General features: G+C 55.1%; 1 protein-coding gene across 1 annotated transcript in view; it reads right to left on the bottom strand.

Moving 5' to 3' along the window:
• LOC149401526 (uncharacterized) overlaps positions 1 to 12,069 on the bottom strand; it is a 28,905-nt gene extending 16,836 nt beyond the window's left edge. The window contains exons 1-2 of the mRNA XM_089610770.1: positions 11,975 to 12,069; positions 10,375 to 11,842 (exon numbers count right to left, since the gene is read on the bottom strand). Coding sequence (XP_089466896.1) covers positions 10,375 to 11,842; positions 11,975 to 12,069 — 1,563 coding nt within the window. The remainder of the gene's footprint in view (positions 1 to 10,374; positions 11,843 to 11,974) is intronic.
• Positions 12,070 to 17,036: the final 4,967 nt, after the last annotated feature.

The following is a 17,036-nucleotide window of genomic DNA, read 5'->3' as shown; positions in this document are numbered from 1 at the left end:
AAGGTGTTCTGCGTTCCAAGGGTGCGTGAATACGAGTCCTTCCAGGTTCTCGAGCTCGTACGTGCCGTTGTGGATGGCTCGGCGCACGCGGTATGGACCTTCCCAGGTGGGGCCCAAGACTCCCGCCCCTTGCACTTTGGTGTTTTGGAACACCCTCCTGAGGACGAGGCTTCCGTCGGTGAACTGCCGTAGCTTGACCTTGGAGTTGTAGTATTTTTCGACCTTCCTCTTTTGTGCAGCAAGGCAGGTGAGCGCGTCCGCCCTCCTCTCATCTATGAGGTGAAGCTCGAGCCTGATCGCGTTGTCGTTGGCGGTTTCTTCGTATTCCTCGATGCGCAGGGTCGGCAGCATGGTCTCGACGGGTACCACGGCCTCGACGCCGAACGCGCTCGTACGTTACCTATCGGCGTGCGTATCAGGACGAGCTTGCAGTTCCTGGTGAGCGTGGTACTTGTCGGTACGCGCGCCATGTTTTGGGTTTTGACTGCCGAGATCGACGGTCCGGGGCGTGGAATTGCGCGAGAGCGTCGCGTGGGGGTTGGAGGTCCGGTGCGCGGATCCGACTTGTTAATCTTTAGCTACCTTTCGGTGTGTAAAACGTGTCATTGTGCGAGCCCGACTAGACGACGTGACGAGTTCGACTAGGTGGAATGACCAGCTCGTAGTGACGAGCTCGACTAGGCGAAGTGACGAGTTCGACTAGGCGAAGTGACAAACTCGACTAGGCGAAATTGCGAACTCGACTAGGCGAAGTGGCGAACTCGACTAGGCGAAGTGGCGAACCCGACTTGGCGAAGTGACGAGCTCGTCTAGGCGAATTGGCGAACTCGACTAGGCGAAGTGGCGAACTCGACTAGGCGAAGTGGCGAACTCGACTTGGCGAAGTGACGAGCTCGGCCAGGCGAAGTCGAAGTGGCGAACTCGACTAGGCGAAGTGACGAGTTCGACTAGGATAAGTGGCAAACTCGACTAGGCGAAGTGGCGAACTCGACTTGGCGAAGTGACGAGCTCGGCCAGGCTAAGTCGAAGTGGCGAACTCGACTAGGCGAAGTGACGAGTTCGACTAGGCGAAGTGGCGAACTCGACTAGGCGAAGTGACGAGCTCGACCAGGCGAAGTGGCGAACTCGACTAGGCGAAGTGAGGAGTTCGACTAGGCGAAGTGGCGAACTCGACTAGGCGAAGTGGCGAACTCGACTTGGCAAAGTGACGAGCTCGGCCAGGCGAAGTCTAAGTGGCGAACTCGACTAGGCAAAGTGACGAGTTCGACTAGGCGAAGTGGCGAACTCGACTAGGCGAAGTGGCGAACTCGACTAGGCGAAGTGGCGAACTCGACTTGGCGAAGTGACGAGCTCGGCCAGGCGAAGTCGAAGTGGCGAACTCGACTAGGCGAAGTGACGAGTTCGACTAGGCGAACTGGCGAACTCGACTAGGCGAACTGACGAGCTCGACCAGGCGAAGTGGCGAACTCGACTAGGCGAAGTGACGAATTCGACTAGGCGAAGCGACGAGCTCGACCAAGCGAAGTGGCGAGCTCAACTAGGCGAAGCGACGAACTCGACCAGGTGAAGTGACGAGCTCGACTAGGCGAAGCGACGAACTCAACCAAGCGAAGTGACGAGCTCGACCAGGCGAAGCGACGAACTCGACCAAGCGAAGTGACGAGCTCGACTAAGCGAAGTGACGAGCTCGACTAGGCGAGCGACGAGCTCGACTAGGCGAAGCGACGAACTCGACTAAGCGAAGTGACGAGCTCGGCCAGGCGAAGTCGAAGTCCCAACAATCCGTTAGCCCCCCGAGTTTCTCGAGTACTCGCAAAGAAGATGAGAAATTGTTTCAAAATAAAGCAAAGGTTTCGAAGCGAAGTGTAATTTGATTACAATGTTGAAATAGTAAAAGAAAAATTTACATTCCCAGGCCGTTCGGCCGTACTTGAGATTTAAAAATGTCATTTCAAAAATTGAAAATGGAATAACATAACAAAACATAGAGTAAGCGGGAACGGGCGTCTATTGGTAGTACCGCCGAAGGTGTTCCACGTTCCAAGGGTGCGTGAATACGAGTCCTTCCAGGTTCTCGAGCTCGTACGTGTCGTTGTGGATGGCTCGGCGCACGCGGTATGGACCTTCCCAGGTGGGGCCCAAGACTCCCGCCCCTTGCACTTTGGTGTTTTGGAACACCCTCCTGAGGACGAGGCTTCCGTCGGTGAACTGCCGTAGCTTGACCTTGGAGTTGTAGTATTTGTTGACCTTCCTCTTTTGTGCGGCAAGGCGGGTGAGCGCGTCCACCCTCCTCTCATCTATGAGGTCCAGCTCGAGCCTGATCGCGTTGTCGTTGGCGGTTTCTTCGTATTCCTCAATGCGCAGGGTCGGCAGCATGGTCTCGACGGGTACCACGGCCTCGACGCCGAACGCGAGAGCGAAAGGAGTTTCGCCGGTTGCGTTTCGCGCGGTGGTTCGGTATGCCCACAAGACCATGGGGAGCTCGTCGGCCCAAGCCCCCTTCTTCTCCTCCAGCTTCTTTTTCAGATTTTCCTTGATCGTTTTGTTGACCGCCTCTACTTGACCGTTGGCTTGAGGATGGCGGGGGGAAGAGAAAGTCTTGCTAATGCCCAACTGCTCGCATACTTCTGGGAGGCGCGCGTTGTCAAACTGCTTTCCGTTATCGGTCACAATCGACGCAAGAATCCCGAAGCGGCAGACAATGTTTTTCCAGATGAAGTTCGTTGCGTTTGTCTCGGTGATTTTTGCCAGTGGTTCGGCCTCTACCCACTTCGTGAAATAGTCGATTGCCATGATCGCATGCTTGTATTGCCTCGGAGCCATAGGTAGTTCGCCGATGAGATCGATTCCCCACTTTGCGAAGGGGCGCGGTACGATGATCGGACATAGCGGTGCCGGTGCTTGGCGCGGGATGTGGGCGAACCTTTTGCATTTGTCGCACCTTTTGGCCCACTCGTGGGAGTCCTTTTTCAAGGTTGGCCATAAATATCCGAGCCTTAAGAGTTTCAATGCCAAAGACTGTCCGGCGGCATGGTTTCCGCACTCCCCTTCGTGCACCTCGCGAAGCGCCCTCTTCGCCTCGACCTCGGTCAAGCAGCGGAGGAGGGGCATGGAATAGCCTCTTTTGAACAGGTTGTTCTCCCTCATCCTGTACTTCGGCGCCAAGCTTCTCAGCTTTTTGGCCTCCTCTTTGTCTTCGGGGATGACTCCTCGCTTAAGGAATTCCACGAGCGGTGTCATCCATGAGGGAGGTGGAGTCTCATCAACTACCCCTACGTCGCCTCTCGAGACGTAGGGTCGGGTCAGCACCTCGATCGGGACGCTGCCTTCGCCCTCCTCGTCTATCCCGGATGCGAGGCGAGCTAGGGCGTCAGCGTCGATGTTCGCTTCTCGGGGGACTTGGACGATCTCGAACCATGACAGTGCCTCTAGGTTCTCTCGGGTTTTGGACAAGTACGCGACCATGTTCGGCTCTATAGCGGCGTAGTCGCCCTTAACCTGGTTCACGATTAGCTGCGAGTCGTAGTGGATGCGCAGGTTTTGGGCACCTAGCCTGTCCGCCAGCTCCAAGCCAACGATCAGAGCCTCGTACTCCGACTCATTGTTGGAAGCCTTGAACTCGAACCGCATGGCATATCTAAGTTTTTCCCTATCGGGATTTGTGAGCACAACGTCGGCGCCAGCCCCCCGGGCATTTGACGCGCCATCTACGTGCAGGTCCCAAACTGGCCCTGTCGGGCCGTTGGTCCTCTTCCTTGACGGCTCGCCGTGGTCGTCCTCCTTGTCTTCTGTGCCCTTACTACTCTCGTCGCCCTCGTCGGTCGGGGGCGTCGTGAATTCGGCGATGAAGTCGGTGAGGGCCTGGCCCTTGATGGCGGTTCTTGGTTGGAACTCGACCCCGTACTCGCCCAACTCTTGGGACCACACGGCCATTCGAGAGGAGGTCCCTTTTTGAAGGGCTTTCTCGATGGGATGTCCCGTACGGACCACAATGGGGTGCGGCTGAAAGTAGGGTCGGAGTTTTCTCGCGCTCATGACAAGGGCGAGGGACAATCTCTCGATTTCCAGGTATCGAGTCTCGGCGTCGAGGAGCGCCTTGCTAACATAGTAGACCGGCCATTGCGCCCTGTCTTCTTCGCGTATGAGAACCGCGCTCACGGCCCTGTCGAAAACCGCGAGGTAGATGTACAAGGTTTCGCCATTCTTTGGTTTTGCAAGGAACGGGGGGGGGGGGGGGAGGCGAAGTAGGCTTTCATCTCGCGGAATGCTTCCTCGCACTTCTCCGTCCACACGAACCCGTCGGTCTTCTTTAGTGCCTTAAAAAACGGTTGGCACTTGTCGGTGGCCTTGGACACGAATCGCATTAGGGCGGCGATCCTTCCTGTCAGACTCTGAACTTCTATCACTTTCTGCGGCGACGTCATTTCTAAGATCGCCCTAATCTTCTCAGGGTTAGCCTCGATCTCGCGGCGGCTAACCATGTAGCCCAAGAATTTTCCGGACTCGACCCCAAAAGCGCACTTGTTGGGGTTGAGCTTCATCCTATAGCGTCGCAGGATTGCAAACATTTCTCCCAGGTCTCGAACGTGGTCGTGGGTCTTGAGGCTTTTGACGAGCATATCGTCAACGTAGACTTCCTTGGTTTTGCCAATTTGATTGGCGAACATTCGGTTTACCAACCTTTGATACGTCGCTCCCGCGTTTTTGAGGCCAAAGGGCATGACCTTGTAACAGTAGAGTCCGCGGTTCGTAACAAAGGTGGTCTTGATCTGGTCTGGCTCGTGCATGCGGATCTGGTTGTAGCCTGAAGAGGCGTCCATGAAGCTCAACAACTCGTGGCCCGCCGTAGCGTCCACAAGCTGCTCGATCCTCGGGAGGGGGAAGCTATCTTTCGGGCAGGCCTTGTTGAGATCTTTATAGTCGATACAGATCCGCCATTTCTCGTTTGGCTTCTTGACCATCACCACGTTGGACACCCACTTGGGGTGTTCCGCCTCCCTGATGAAGTCGGCGGCGAGAAGTTTGTCGACCTCTACACCGATGGCTTGGTATCTCTCCCCGCTGAACGTCCGCCGCGGTTGGACGCGTTCGGCCACTCTTTTGTCGTCGTTGAGACGGTGAACCATTATCTCAGGGTCGATCCCCGGCATGTCGGCGTGTGTCCATGCGAAGACGTCCTTGTGCTTGCGGAGGAAGGTGGCGAGCTGGTTTCGGACTTCGGCCGGGAGCTGGGCGCCTACCCTGACCACCTGGTCGGGTTTGGCGTCGTCCAACACGACAGGAACAAGGTCGTCCGGTGTCTCCACCTTTCGACGCTCGACATCGTCTCTCTGGTCCAGTTCTCCGAAGATCCCTCCTTTCCCTATTTCACACGGGAACTTGTCCCCGAGTTGGAAGACGGTGCTCACCATTTTTCCCTTTTCTTTCCCGTCCACGCCTTGGATGTAGCACATCCTCGCCATTGATTGGTGTCCTAACATTATGGCTATCCCTTTGTCCGTCGGGAACTTCATCATCAGGTGGTAAATGGAAGTGATGGCCTTCAACCGGTTGAGGGTCGGGCGGCCAATTATGACGTTGTAGGCGGAGGGTTGGTCCACGACCAAGAACGGTACGATGTGGGTGACCTCGAGCCCCCCCGGTGTCCCGAAGGTCACCGGGAGGACGATGGTTCCCTCCGTCATGACCTTTTCCCCGGAGAAGCCGAAGAGCGGAGTTGAGATCGGGGTCGGTCTCATCTCAGATAGCTTCATCCTGTCCAGTGCCGCCTTGAAGATTATATCGGCGGAGCTCCCATTGTCGATTAGGATTCTCCGGACGAGGTTGTTGGCGACCGGGGCCGAGACGACTATCGCGTCGTTGTGTGGGTGGAGGACTCGCGCCGCCTCTTGGCCAGTGAAGAACATGGACTCGAACGGGGCCGAAGGAGGAGCCTCGTGCGTGTGGTTGATGTAGTGCGCTATTTTCCCTTGGAAAACTTCGCGCGCGTACTTCTTCCTTTGCGTGGACGAGTCCCCAAACTCCGGGCCGCCCATGATTGAGCCCACGATGTGCAGTTGCGAGCTCTCTGGTTCTTCGATTTCTGCTCGGTCCGTGACGGTCACCGTTGCCGGACCCTTCCATTCCTGCCGCGGATGCTCACCGCGCGCCGCGGCCGTCCTGATCGTTCTAAGGACGTACTCTTTCAGTTTCCCGTCTTGAATCAGGGCCTCGATCTGACGCTTGAATTGACAGCATTCGGATGTCAGATGCCCGTGATCTTGGTGGTATTCGTAGAACTTGTTTCGATCTCTCTTTGCAGGATCCTTTGTGAGAGGAGTAGGGCTCCCTAGCTTGTCGCGGTGCAGAGCCAGGATCCGCTCCGGTGGGTTGTTCAAGGGGGTGAACGTTGAGAACTCTCGGAAGCTATAGACGTGTGCCGGTCTCGGCCCGGGGAGGGAGCGGCCGTTAGGGGCCTGGCCTCCCTTGTTCCTCCTCTTTCGAGGGTCGGGACGATCTCCGTCCGGGTCGTCGCGGCGTCGACTACCTTGTCCCCCTGACTTTCAGCCATCTCGACCATCGAGATAGTCCTCGATTCCCATATACGTGCGGGCTCTCGTCATCAGCTCCGCCATGCTTCGCGGGACCTTCCCTACAATGGACTTAAGGAAGTCGCTCGTGCGAACTCCTTCGGTGATCGCCGTGATGGCGTCCTTGTCGTCGAAACCCTCGACTTTGTGAGACTCCTCGGTGAAGCGAGCGAGGTATTGCCTCAACATCTCGTCTCTCCCTTGCCGAAGGGAGAGGAGGTGGGTCTTTGACTTCTTTTGTGCCACGAGCGTGGCGAAGCGGGCGAGGAAAGCCTCCTGCAAAGCCCGGAAGGACGGGATGCTCCCAGGCCTCAGGCTCCAGAACCACTCAAAGCCCGACCCTGTGAGGGTTAGGCTGAAGGCTTGGCATAGGGTCGCGTCCGGCTGCCCTTGCATTGTCATCCATGTCTCGTAGTGTTGGATGTGGAAGTTCGGGTCAGTCCGCCCATCATAGGGAGGGATGGATGGCAATTTGAAGTTCCCCAAGCAAGGTTGCGTGAGGATTTGCGCGACGAAGGGAGAGTATGATTCCTTGATCCCCCCATATGGCCTCTGCCTCCCCGATTCCCTCATCTCGATGATTTGGTTTTGGAGGCTCTGAATCATCGTGACCATGTCAAGCTCGTTAGCAGGGCTGACCGCCGGGGCCACGGGAGTCGCTGGCTGGCGCTCGTTGGATGCTTGGTCCACGATATTGGCCTGAGGTTGGCCGAGAGTTGCGGCGGGGGAGCGCGTCCCTCCGAGAGTTGAGCCTTTGGCGGAGATCCTCCCCCCGAGAGTTCCTCTGCGCCGTCAAGCGCTCTCTAAGGTCCACACTCGGCGAGTGGTGGGGCGAGTTCGCCCTTGGTCGGGCCGCGCGGTTAGCGCTTCGGCTATCGGCCCCATCATTGCCCAGAGTCGCTCTCTCCTCGGCGAGGGGCCGTGTCCGACCGCCTCTTGAAACCGAAGGGGCGAGTCCTTGGGAACGCGACCGTGCCTGCCGTCGCGCCATTGGGCCTCTCGGACCGCGAATGGTCGAGGCTAGCAGTCGCCTCGTCGGTCCTCGACTCCCCCACATAGTCGGGGTCAGAGTAGTTATGGGCGGATCGATCCTCGACATCGTAGCCGAGGAGATCGGCAATGAGCGAACCGTCAACGCCGGGACGGTCAAGGAGCTCCGCAAGCCGCCGGGCCGTGTCCTCTCGGAGCTCGGCCTCGGGGTCGTTCACCGGGTCTTGGGGCTGGCTCTCGCTATCGCGAGGTTGCCCTTCAAGACGATGTGCGAGGCGTCGGAGACTGTACCTCGAGGCCGTCGCCCGAGTACCCGCGGAGGTAGTGGGAATGTGACTCATCGTTCAAAAGTCGGGGTGATAGTGGTAGAGGGAATGTGTCGCCAAGGACGAGAGATCCCCTCCTTCTAGCGCCAAAATGTTGTCGCCGTTTTCCGGACAATGATTTAGAAGCCACAGGCGGTTAGACCCAAGGCCGGACCAAGTGGCCTCGCCTGGGCTCGAGCGTGTCGGACCTGGTTGCCCAGATCTTCCATTGGCTGTCGGTGGTGTCTGAGCTCGCCGGGGTACCTGGAAAGGACGAGAGAACCGTGAGCTAAGAAGGGAAAACGGAGGGGGTGCCTCTGTTTACCTCTTCGACGCTCAACATTAGTGGGATTGAGGTGGAGAATAGAGGGCTTAAGTGTTTAGGGGCCGAGACTTGAGAGAAACGAGCGAAAGGTGAGTTCGGCAGCGTTTCAGTCCTCAAACTTGGATTACCTGGAGAAGGTGGGAGGCGCTTGTATTTATAGGCGACCAAGGGGCCACTGGTGGGCCCCTTGGCCGAGGATAACATGGGTTCGGCCCTTGGCCGAGGATAGCATAGGCCCGGCCGAGGATAACATAGGGTGGCATCACTGGTGGGCCCCTCGGCTTGGGATAGCATGGGTTCGGCAGGGGATAACATAGACTGGCGCTATTGACGTGCCCCTTGGCCGAGGATAACATAGGGTGGCGTCATTGGCGTGCCCCTAGGCTGAGGACAACATGGGCTGGTGTCATTGGTGGGCCCCTTGGCCGAGGATAACATAGGCTCGGCCGAGGATAGCATAGGGCCGAGGATAGGCCTGTGAGGCCGAGGTCGAGCTCGAGAGGCCGAGGGCGAGCTCGCAAGGTCGAGGTCGAGCTCGCGAGGCCGAGGTCGCTCGCGAGGCCGAGGTCGAGCTCGCAAGGCCGAGGTCGCTCGCGAGGCCGAGGTCGAGCTCGCAAGGCCGAGGTCGCTCGTGAGGCCTGGGCCGACCCTTGGCCGAGCCGGCCCAAGGGCCGATTAATGGCCTGGGCAAGTCTGATTGCTTTTTTGCCTTTGAATAGCTTCGATCGGGGTCGGGCCGATAACAGTCGGTGTGGACCACGAACTTTCTTGGCAAAAGGTAGTGCTGCCAAGTCTCTAAAGCTCGAATCAATGCGTACATCTCCTTGTCGTAAGTGGGGTAATTAAGGGTGGCCCCACTCAATTTTTCGCTAAAATACGCAATCGGCCGTCGATCTTGCATGAGAACTGCTCCGATTCCCACGCCGGACGCATCACACTCAACCTCGAATGGTTTATCGAAGTTAGGCAATGCGAGACAAGGAGGGTTGACTAATTTTCCTTTGATTGCGGTTAACGCCGCCTCTTGTGCTTGCCCCCATGCAAACGCCACATGTTTCTTCATCACCTTCGTGAGCGGGGCAGCGATCGTGCTAAAATCTCTAACAAAGCGCCTATAAAAGCTCGCTAAGCCATGAAAACTCCGTACTTGTGCTGCATTTGTCGGTGTCGGCCATTCTTGAATAGCTTTCACCTTTTCCTCATCTACCTGCACTCCTTTAGAACTTACAACAAAACCCAAGAAAACAACGTGATCGGTGCAAAAGGTGCACTTGTCAAGGTTAGCAAATAACTGTTCACGTTTGAGTACAATAAAAACCTCACGCAAGTGTAAGACATGATCATCCAGGGTCTTGCTATAAATCAAAATATCGTCAAAGTATACCACCACAAATTTACCAATGAAGGAACGCAAAACATGATTCATAAGTCGCATAAATGTGCTAGGTGCATTAGTCAAACCAAAAGGCATCACTAACCATTCATACAACCCAAGTTTAGTTTTAAGAGCGGTTTTCCATTCATCCCCCTCTTTCATTCTAATTTGGTGGTACCCACTCTTTAAATCAATTTTAGAGAAAACACACGCACCATGTAATTCGTCTAGCATATAATCCAATCTAGGAATGGGAAATCGATAACTGACCGTGATGTTGTTGATGGCTCGGCAATCCACGCACATCCTCTGGGACCCATCCTTCTTTGGAACTAGTAGAACTGGTACGGCGCACGGGCTCATGCTCTCTCTAATGTACCCCTTTGACAAAAGCTCCTCGACTTGACGTTGCAACTCCTTCGTTTCCTCAGGGTTGGTTAGGTAGGCCGGTCTATTTGGAAGCAAGGCCTCGGGTACAAGGTCAATCTGGTGCTCAATCCCTCGAATCGGTGGTAGTCCTGTTGGCATGTCTCGAACAACAATGTCCTTGAACTCCTACAAAAGAGAAACAATGGCCGTAGGTAGGACCTCGCCATGTTGGTTAGAGAATAAGGAAGCCTCCTTGTACACAAGTAAAATCATCGGCTGTTTGGCAAAGAAGGCTTTCCTCACATCACTCTGTCCCGCAAAGAAGTTGTTTTGTTTTCTCTCACCGATTTTGTTTTTCATGACCCCATCTCTTCTTTCACTCCCCACTTCTCTCTCGGGTTTTCTCTCTGGGGCTCTCTCTTTTTTTCTCTCTGTTTTTACCTCATCCCTTGGTTCCTTTCCCTTCTCTAGTGCCCTAAACCTTTCCCTCTCTTGTTGCATCCTCAGTTGATCTTCATGAACTTGCTTTGGAGTAAGGGGTGCGAGGGTGATGGTACGATTCTTGTGCCTGAGGGAGTACTTGTTGGTGTAGCCGTCATGAGTCACCCTCCGATCGAATTGCCACGGCCGCCCCAAAAGTATATGCCCCGCGTCCATTGGTGCCACGTCACAGAGCACCAAGTCCTCATAGCTGCCAATTCGAAAACTGATAAGGACTTGTTTGTAGACACGTACCTCTTCACCATCATTAAACCACTGACGCTTGTAAGGACGAGGGTGATTTGTCGTGGGAAGTCCAAGCTTCTTCACTACAGCAACGCTGGCTATGTTCGTACAACTCCCTCCATCGACGATAACACTGAACACCTTCTCACCAATATGGCACCTGGTATGAAAGATGTTTTCGTGCTGCTCCTCATCATCTCGTACAACCTGTGCGTTCATCGTTCGTCGAGAGACCAACACGAGCTCTGCCGTTTCCTCAATTTCCTCGTCTGATTCCTCGTCAGGCCACTCTTGATCTTCCTCTTCATCGTCGGTAACCATCTCTCCGGTCAGAATAATCGTCATGCTCCTCTTATTCGGGCATTGGTTTGCGAAGTGACCAACTCCCTGGCACTTGAAGCACTTGATATCACGATTTCTTTGAGATGTCATCTCCGGTTTCTTTTGAGCACTGGGACCAGGACTAGATGTGGTTGGGGCTGTGGAAGTGCTTGGCTTGGCTACGTCCCCTCGTGGTTTGAAACTGCTCTTCTCGTCTCGGTTGAAGGTCTGCTTCCATGCAGGTTGTTCTGAGAATCGGTTTCCCCGCATGCTACCCCTCGTCTTGAGCTGCTTCTCAATCTTGACGGCCAAGTGAACCAAATCCTCCATCTCGACATAATGCTGCAACTCCACCTTGTCCGCTATGTCAGGGTTCAGCCCGTTGATAAATCTGGCCATGGTAGACTCGCGATCTTCCTCTATATTTGCTCGGATCATGGCAACCTCCATTTCCCGGTAGTACTCCCCAACACTGCGAGTGCCTTGCCGTAGACGCTGAAGCTTCTGATAGAGCTCTCGGTAATAGTGGCGAGGCACGAATCTCTTCCTCATGATGGCCGTTATCTCATCCCAAGTCTCTATCGGCTCCTCTCCAGCCCGTTGCCTACTCGTCACCAGCTGATCCCACCAAACAATAGCATAATCAGTGAATTCAGCAGCGGCAAGTATTACCTTTTTGCGTTCGGTGTAGTTGTAGCAGTTGAACACAAACTGGGCTTTCGTCTCCCATTCAAAGTAGGCGTCCGGGTCACTTTTCCCTTGGAATGTTGGAATCTTTTGCTTGATGCCACCAATTCCTCCGTCTTCTCTGTCCCTTCCTCCTTGCCTTCTTTCGAACACTCTTTCGTTTCGTCCTCCTCTCCTATAATCCTCCTCTTCAAAATCATTCTCCATCTCATCTTCTGTCTCCTCCCTAGGCTGTCTTCGTCTTCCTCTGTTGGGAGCTTGTTGGCCTTCCTCCACTCTCTCAACACGTTCTCGTAGTGGCTCCAACTCTTCCCTCATCATCCTTCTCATCTCTCCTATCATTGCTTGCATCATCAGCCTCCAGTATGGAATTCCCTCATCTGCATCGCCGTTGTTAGACATGGTTACTGCAAGATATTGTTAGTAACAAAAGAAAAAAAAACCTCACAAACCTCTCCCTCACGTGTTTACACTAAAAAATTATCACTCTGCACTCGTGTTTGATGATGGCGATAGTTATTCTCTCTGCCTTTTACCACTCACTCAAACTCTATATAGGCTCGTACCGAACTACTCAGAGACCAGGAAGGTGATGAAAGGAATTCGAAAACGATACACCAAAACGACACAAACGACACCCAAACGACACGAACAATAAAAACGACACCCCAAACGACACAAACAAGAAAGACAACACCACGGAAAGTTATGATCAGGGTCTTAAACGGGCTTGACATGGTCACGATGATTCAGAGCCTCCAAAATCAAATCATCGAGATGAGGGAGTCAGGGAGGCAACGACCGTATGGAGGGATTGAGGAGTCGTACTCTCCCTTCGCCGCTTAAATCCTCGCACAACCTTGCGTGGGGAACTTCAAATTGCCATCCATCCTTCCCTATGACGGACGGACGGACCCGAACTTCCACATCCAACACTACGAGACGTGGATGACAATGCAAGGGCAGAAAGTGAAAGAAGTTCAGAGTCTGACAGGAAGGATCGCAGCCCTGACGCGATTCGTGTCCAAGGCCACCGATAAGTGCCAACCGTTTTTCAAGGCACTGAAGAAGACCGACGGGTTCGTGTGGACGGAGGAATGCGAGGAAGCATTCCGTGAAATGAAAGCCTATTTCGCCTCCCCCTTGTTCCTCGCAAAGCCAAAGAATGGCGAAACCTTGTACATCTACCTCGTGGTTTCCGACAGGGCCGTGAGCTCGGTTCTCATACGCAAAGAAGACAAGGTGCAATGGCCGGTCTATTACGTTAGCAAGGCGCTCCTCGACGCCGAGACTCGATACTCGGAAATCGAGAGATTGTCCCTCGCCCTTATCATGAGCGCGAGAAAACTCCGACCCTACTTTCAGGCTCACCCCATTGTGGTCCGCACGGGACATCCCATCGAGAAGGCCCTTCAAAAAGGGACCTCCTCTCGAATGGATGTATGGTCCCAAGAGTTGGGCGAGTACAGGGTCGAGTTCCAATCGAGAACCGCCATCAAGGGCCAAGCCCTCGTCGACTTCGTAGTCGAGTTCACAGGCGCGCCCTCAACTGACGAGGGGCACAAAGGTGGTGAGGGCAGAGAAGACAAGGAGGATGACCACAGCGAGTCATCGAAGAAGAGGACCAACAACCCGATAGGGCCGGTCTGGGACTTGCACGTGGATGCCGCCTCAAACGCCCGGGGAGTAGCGCCGGCGTTGTGCTCGTACCGAACTACTCAGAGACCAGGAAGGCGATGAAAGGAATTCGAAAACGATACACCAAAACGACACAAACGACACCCAAACGACACGAACAATAAAAAACGACACCCCAAACGACACAAACAAGAAAGACAACACCACGGAAAGTTATGATCAGGGTCTTAAACGGGCTTGACATGGTCACGATGATTCAGAGCCTCCAAAATCAAATCATCGAGATGAGGGAGTCAGGGAGGCAACGGCCGTATGGAGGGATTGAGGTCTCCCTTCGCCGCTTAAATCCTCGCGCAACCTTGCGTGGGGAACTTCAAATTGCCATCCATCCTTCCCTATGACGGACGGACGGACCCGAACTTCCACATCCAACACTACGAGACGTGGATGACAATGCAAGGGCAGTCGGACGCGACCCTGTGCCAAGCCTTCAGCCTGACCCTCACGGGGTCGGGCTTTGAGTGGTTCCAGAGTTTGAGACCTGAGAGGATCCCGTCCTTCCGGGCCTTGCGAGAGGCTTTCCTTGTCCGCTTCGCCACGCTCGTCGCACAAAAGAAGTCGAAGACCCACCTCCTCTCCATTCGGCAAGGGAGAGACGAGACGTTGAGACAGTACCTCGCCCGCTTCACCGAGGAGTCTCACAAGGTTGAAGGATTCGACGACAAGGATCCCATCACAGCAATCACCGAGGGAGTTCGCACGAGTGACTTCCTCAAGTCTATCGTTGGGAAAGTCCCGCGAGACATGGCAGAGCTGATGACGAGAGCCCGCACATACATGGGAATCGAGGACTATCTCGATGGCCGAGATGGCCGTAAGTCAGGGGGACAGGGTAGTCGACGCCGCGACGACCAAGATGGAGATCGTCCCGACCCTCGAAAGAGGAGGAACAAGGGAGGCCAGGCCCCTAACGGCCGCTCCCTCCCCGGGCCGAGACCGTCACACATCGATAGCTTCCGAAAGTTCTCGACGTTCACCCCCTTGAACACCCCACCGGAGCGGATCCTAGCTCTGCACCGCGACAAGCTAGGGAGCCCCACTCCTCTCACAAAGGATCCTGCAAAGAGGGATCGAAGCAAGTTTTGCGAGTACCACCAAGATCACGGGCATCTGACGTCCGAGTGTTATCAACTCTAGCGTCAGATCGAGGCCCTGATTCAAGGCGGAAAATTGAAAGAGTACGTCCTCAGAACGATCGGGACGGCCGCGACGCACGGAGAACGCCCGCGGCAAGAAAGAAAGGGTCTGGCGACGGTAACTGTCACGGACCGAGCGGCAAACGGAGAACCGGAGAGCTCACAACTGCACGTCGTGGGCTCAATCATGGGTGGCCCGTTGTTTGGAGACTCGTCCACGCAAAGGAAGAAGTACGTGCGTGAAGTTTCCCAAGGGAAAATAGCGCACTACATCAACCATACGTACGAGGCTCCTCCTCCGGCCCCATTCGAGTCCATGTTCTTCACTGGCCAAGAGGCAGCGCGAGTCCTCCACCCGCACAACGACGCGATAGTCGTCTCAGCCCCGGTCGCCAACAACCTCGTCCGGAGAATCCTGATCAACAATGGGAGCTCCGCCGATATAATTTTCAAGTCGGCGCTGGACAGGATGAAGCTATCTGGGATGAGACTGACTCCGATCTCGACTTCACTCTTCACCTTCTCCAGGGAGAGGGTCATGACGGAGGGAACCATCGACCTCCCGGTGACCTTCGACCTTCGGGACACCGGGGGGGCTCGAGGTCACCCACATCGTATCGTTCTTGGTCGTGGACGAACCCTCCGCCTACAACATCATAATTGGCCGCTCGACCCTCAATCGGTTGAAGGCCATTACGTCCACTTACCAACTGATGATGAAGTTCCCGACTGACAAGGGAATAGCCATGATGTTGGGAGACCAATCGATGGCAAGGATGTGCTACATCCAAGGTGTGGACGGGAAAGAAAAGGGAAAGATGGTGAGCACCGTCTTCCAGCTCGGGGACAAGCTCCCATGCAAGGTCAAGGAGGGAGGCACCTTCGGAGAACTGGACCAGAGGGATGATGTCGAGCGTCGAAAGGTGGAGACACCGGATGACCTTGTTCCCGTCGTGTTGGACGACGCCAAACCTGACCAGGTAGTCAAGGTAGGCGCCCAGCTCTCGTCCGAAGTCCGAAACCGGCTCGACACCTTCCTCCGCGAGCACAAGGACGTCTTCGCGTGGACACACGCCGACATGTCGGGGATCGACCCCGAGATAATGGTTCACCGCCTCAACGACGACAAGAGAGTAGCTGAACGCGTTCAACCGCGGCGGACGTTCAGCGGAGAGAGATACCAAGCCATTGGTGAAGAGGTTGACAAACTTCTCGCCGCCGACTTCATCAGGGAGGCGGAACACCCCAAGTGGGTGTCCAATGTGGTGATGGTCAAGAAGCCAAACGAGAAGTGGCGGATCTGTATCGACTATAAAGATCTCAACAAGGCCTGCCCAAAAGATAGCTTCCCTCTCCCGAGGATCGAGCAGCTTGTGAACGCTACGGCGGGCCACGAGTTGTTGAGCTTCATGGACGCCTACTCAGGCTACAACCAGATCCGCATGCACGAGCCGGATCAGATCAAGACCACCTTTGTTACGAACCGCGGACTCTACTGTTACAAGGTCATGCCCTTTGGCCTCAAAAATGCGGGAGCAACGTATCAAAGGTTGGTGAACCGAATGTTCGCCAATCAAATTGGAAAAACCATGGAGGTACGCCCGTTGTGCTCGCCGGCGTTGCGCTCACAAATCCCGATAGGGAAAAACTGAGATACGCCCTGCGGTTCGAGTTCAAGGTTTCCAACAACGTGGCAGAGTACGAGGCTATGATCGTTGGCTTGGAGCTAGCAAACAAGCTAGGCATCCAAAACATGCGCATCCACTGCGACTCGCAGTTGATTGTGAACCATGTTAAGGGCGACTATGCCGCAAAAGAGCCAAACATGATCGTGTACCTATCCAAGACCCAAAAGAACCTAGAGGCCGGCCCTGTCATGGTTCGAGATCATCCAAGTTCCTCGAGAGGCGAACGTCGACGCTGACGCCCTGGCTCGCCTCGCGTCCGGAATAGACGAGGAGGGCGAGGGCAGCGTCCCGATCGAAGTGCTGACCCGACCCTATGTCTCGAGAGGCGACGTAGGGGTAGTTGACGAGAGCCCACCTCCCTCATGGATGACTCCGCTCGTGAAATTCCTTAAGCGAGGAGTCATCCCCGAAGACAAAGAAGAGGCCAAAAAGCTGAGAAGCTTGGCGCCGAAGTACATGATGAGGGAGGAAAACCTGTTCAAGAGGGGCTACTCCATGCCCCTCCTCCGCTGCTTGACCGAGGTCGAGGCGAAGAAAGCGCTCCGTGAAGTGAACGAAGGGGTGTGCGGAAACCATGCCGCCGGACAATCTTTGGCATTGAAGCTTCTAAGGCTCAGATATTTTTGGCCAACCATGAAAAAGGACTCCCACGAGTGGGCCAAAAAATGCGACAAATGCCAAAGGTTCGCTCACATCCCGCGCCAAGCGCCTGCCCCGCTATGTCCGATCATCGTACAGCGACCCTTCGCGAAATGGGGAATCGACCTCATCGGCGAGCTACCCATGGCCCCGAGGCAATACAAGCATGCGATCGTGGCAATCGACTATTTCGCGAAGTGGGTAGAGG

Source organism: Urtica dioica, chromosome 4, assembly GCF_054948205.1.
Source record: "Urtica dioica subsp. dioica isolate 48M chromosome 4, U.dioica_male_clone48M_v1_H2, whole genome shotgun sequence".
Classification (NCBI taxonomy): Eukaryota; Viridiplantae; Streptophyta; class Magnoliopsida; order Rosales; family Urticaceae; genus Urtica; species Urtica dioica.
Note: the sequence above shows the minus strand (reverse complement) of the source record. Positions and strands in the feature narration are given on the sequence as shown.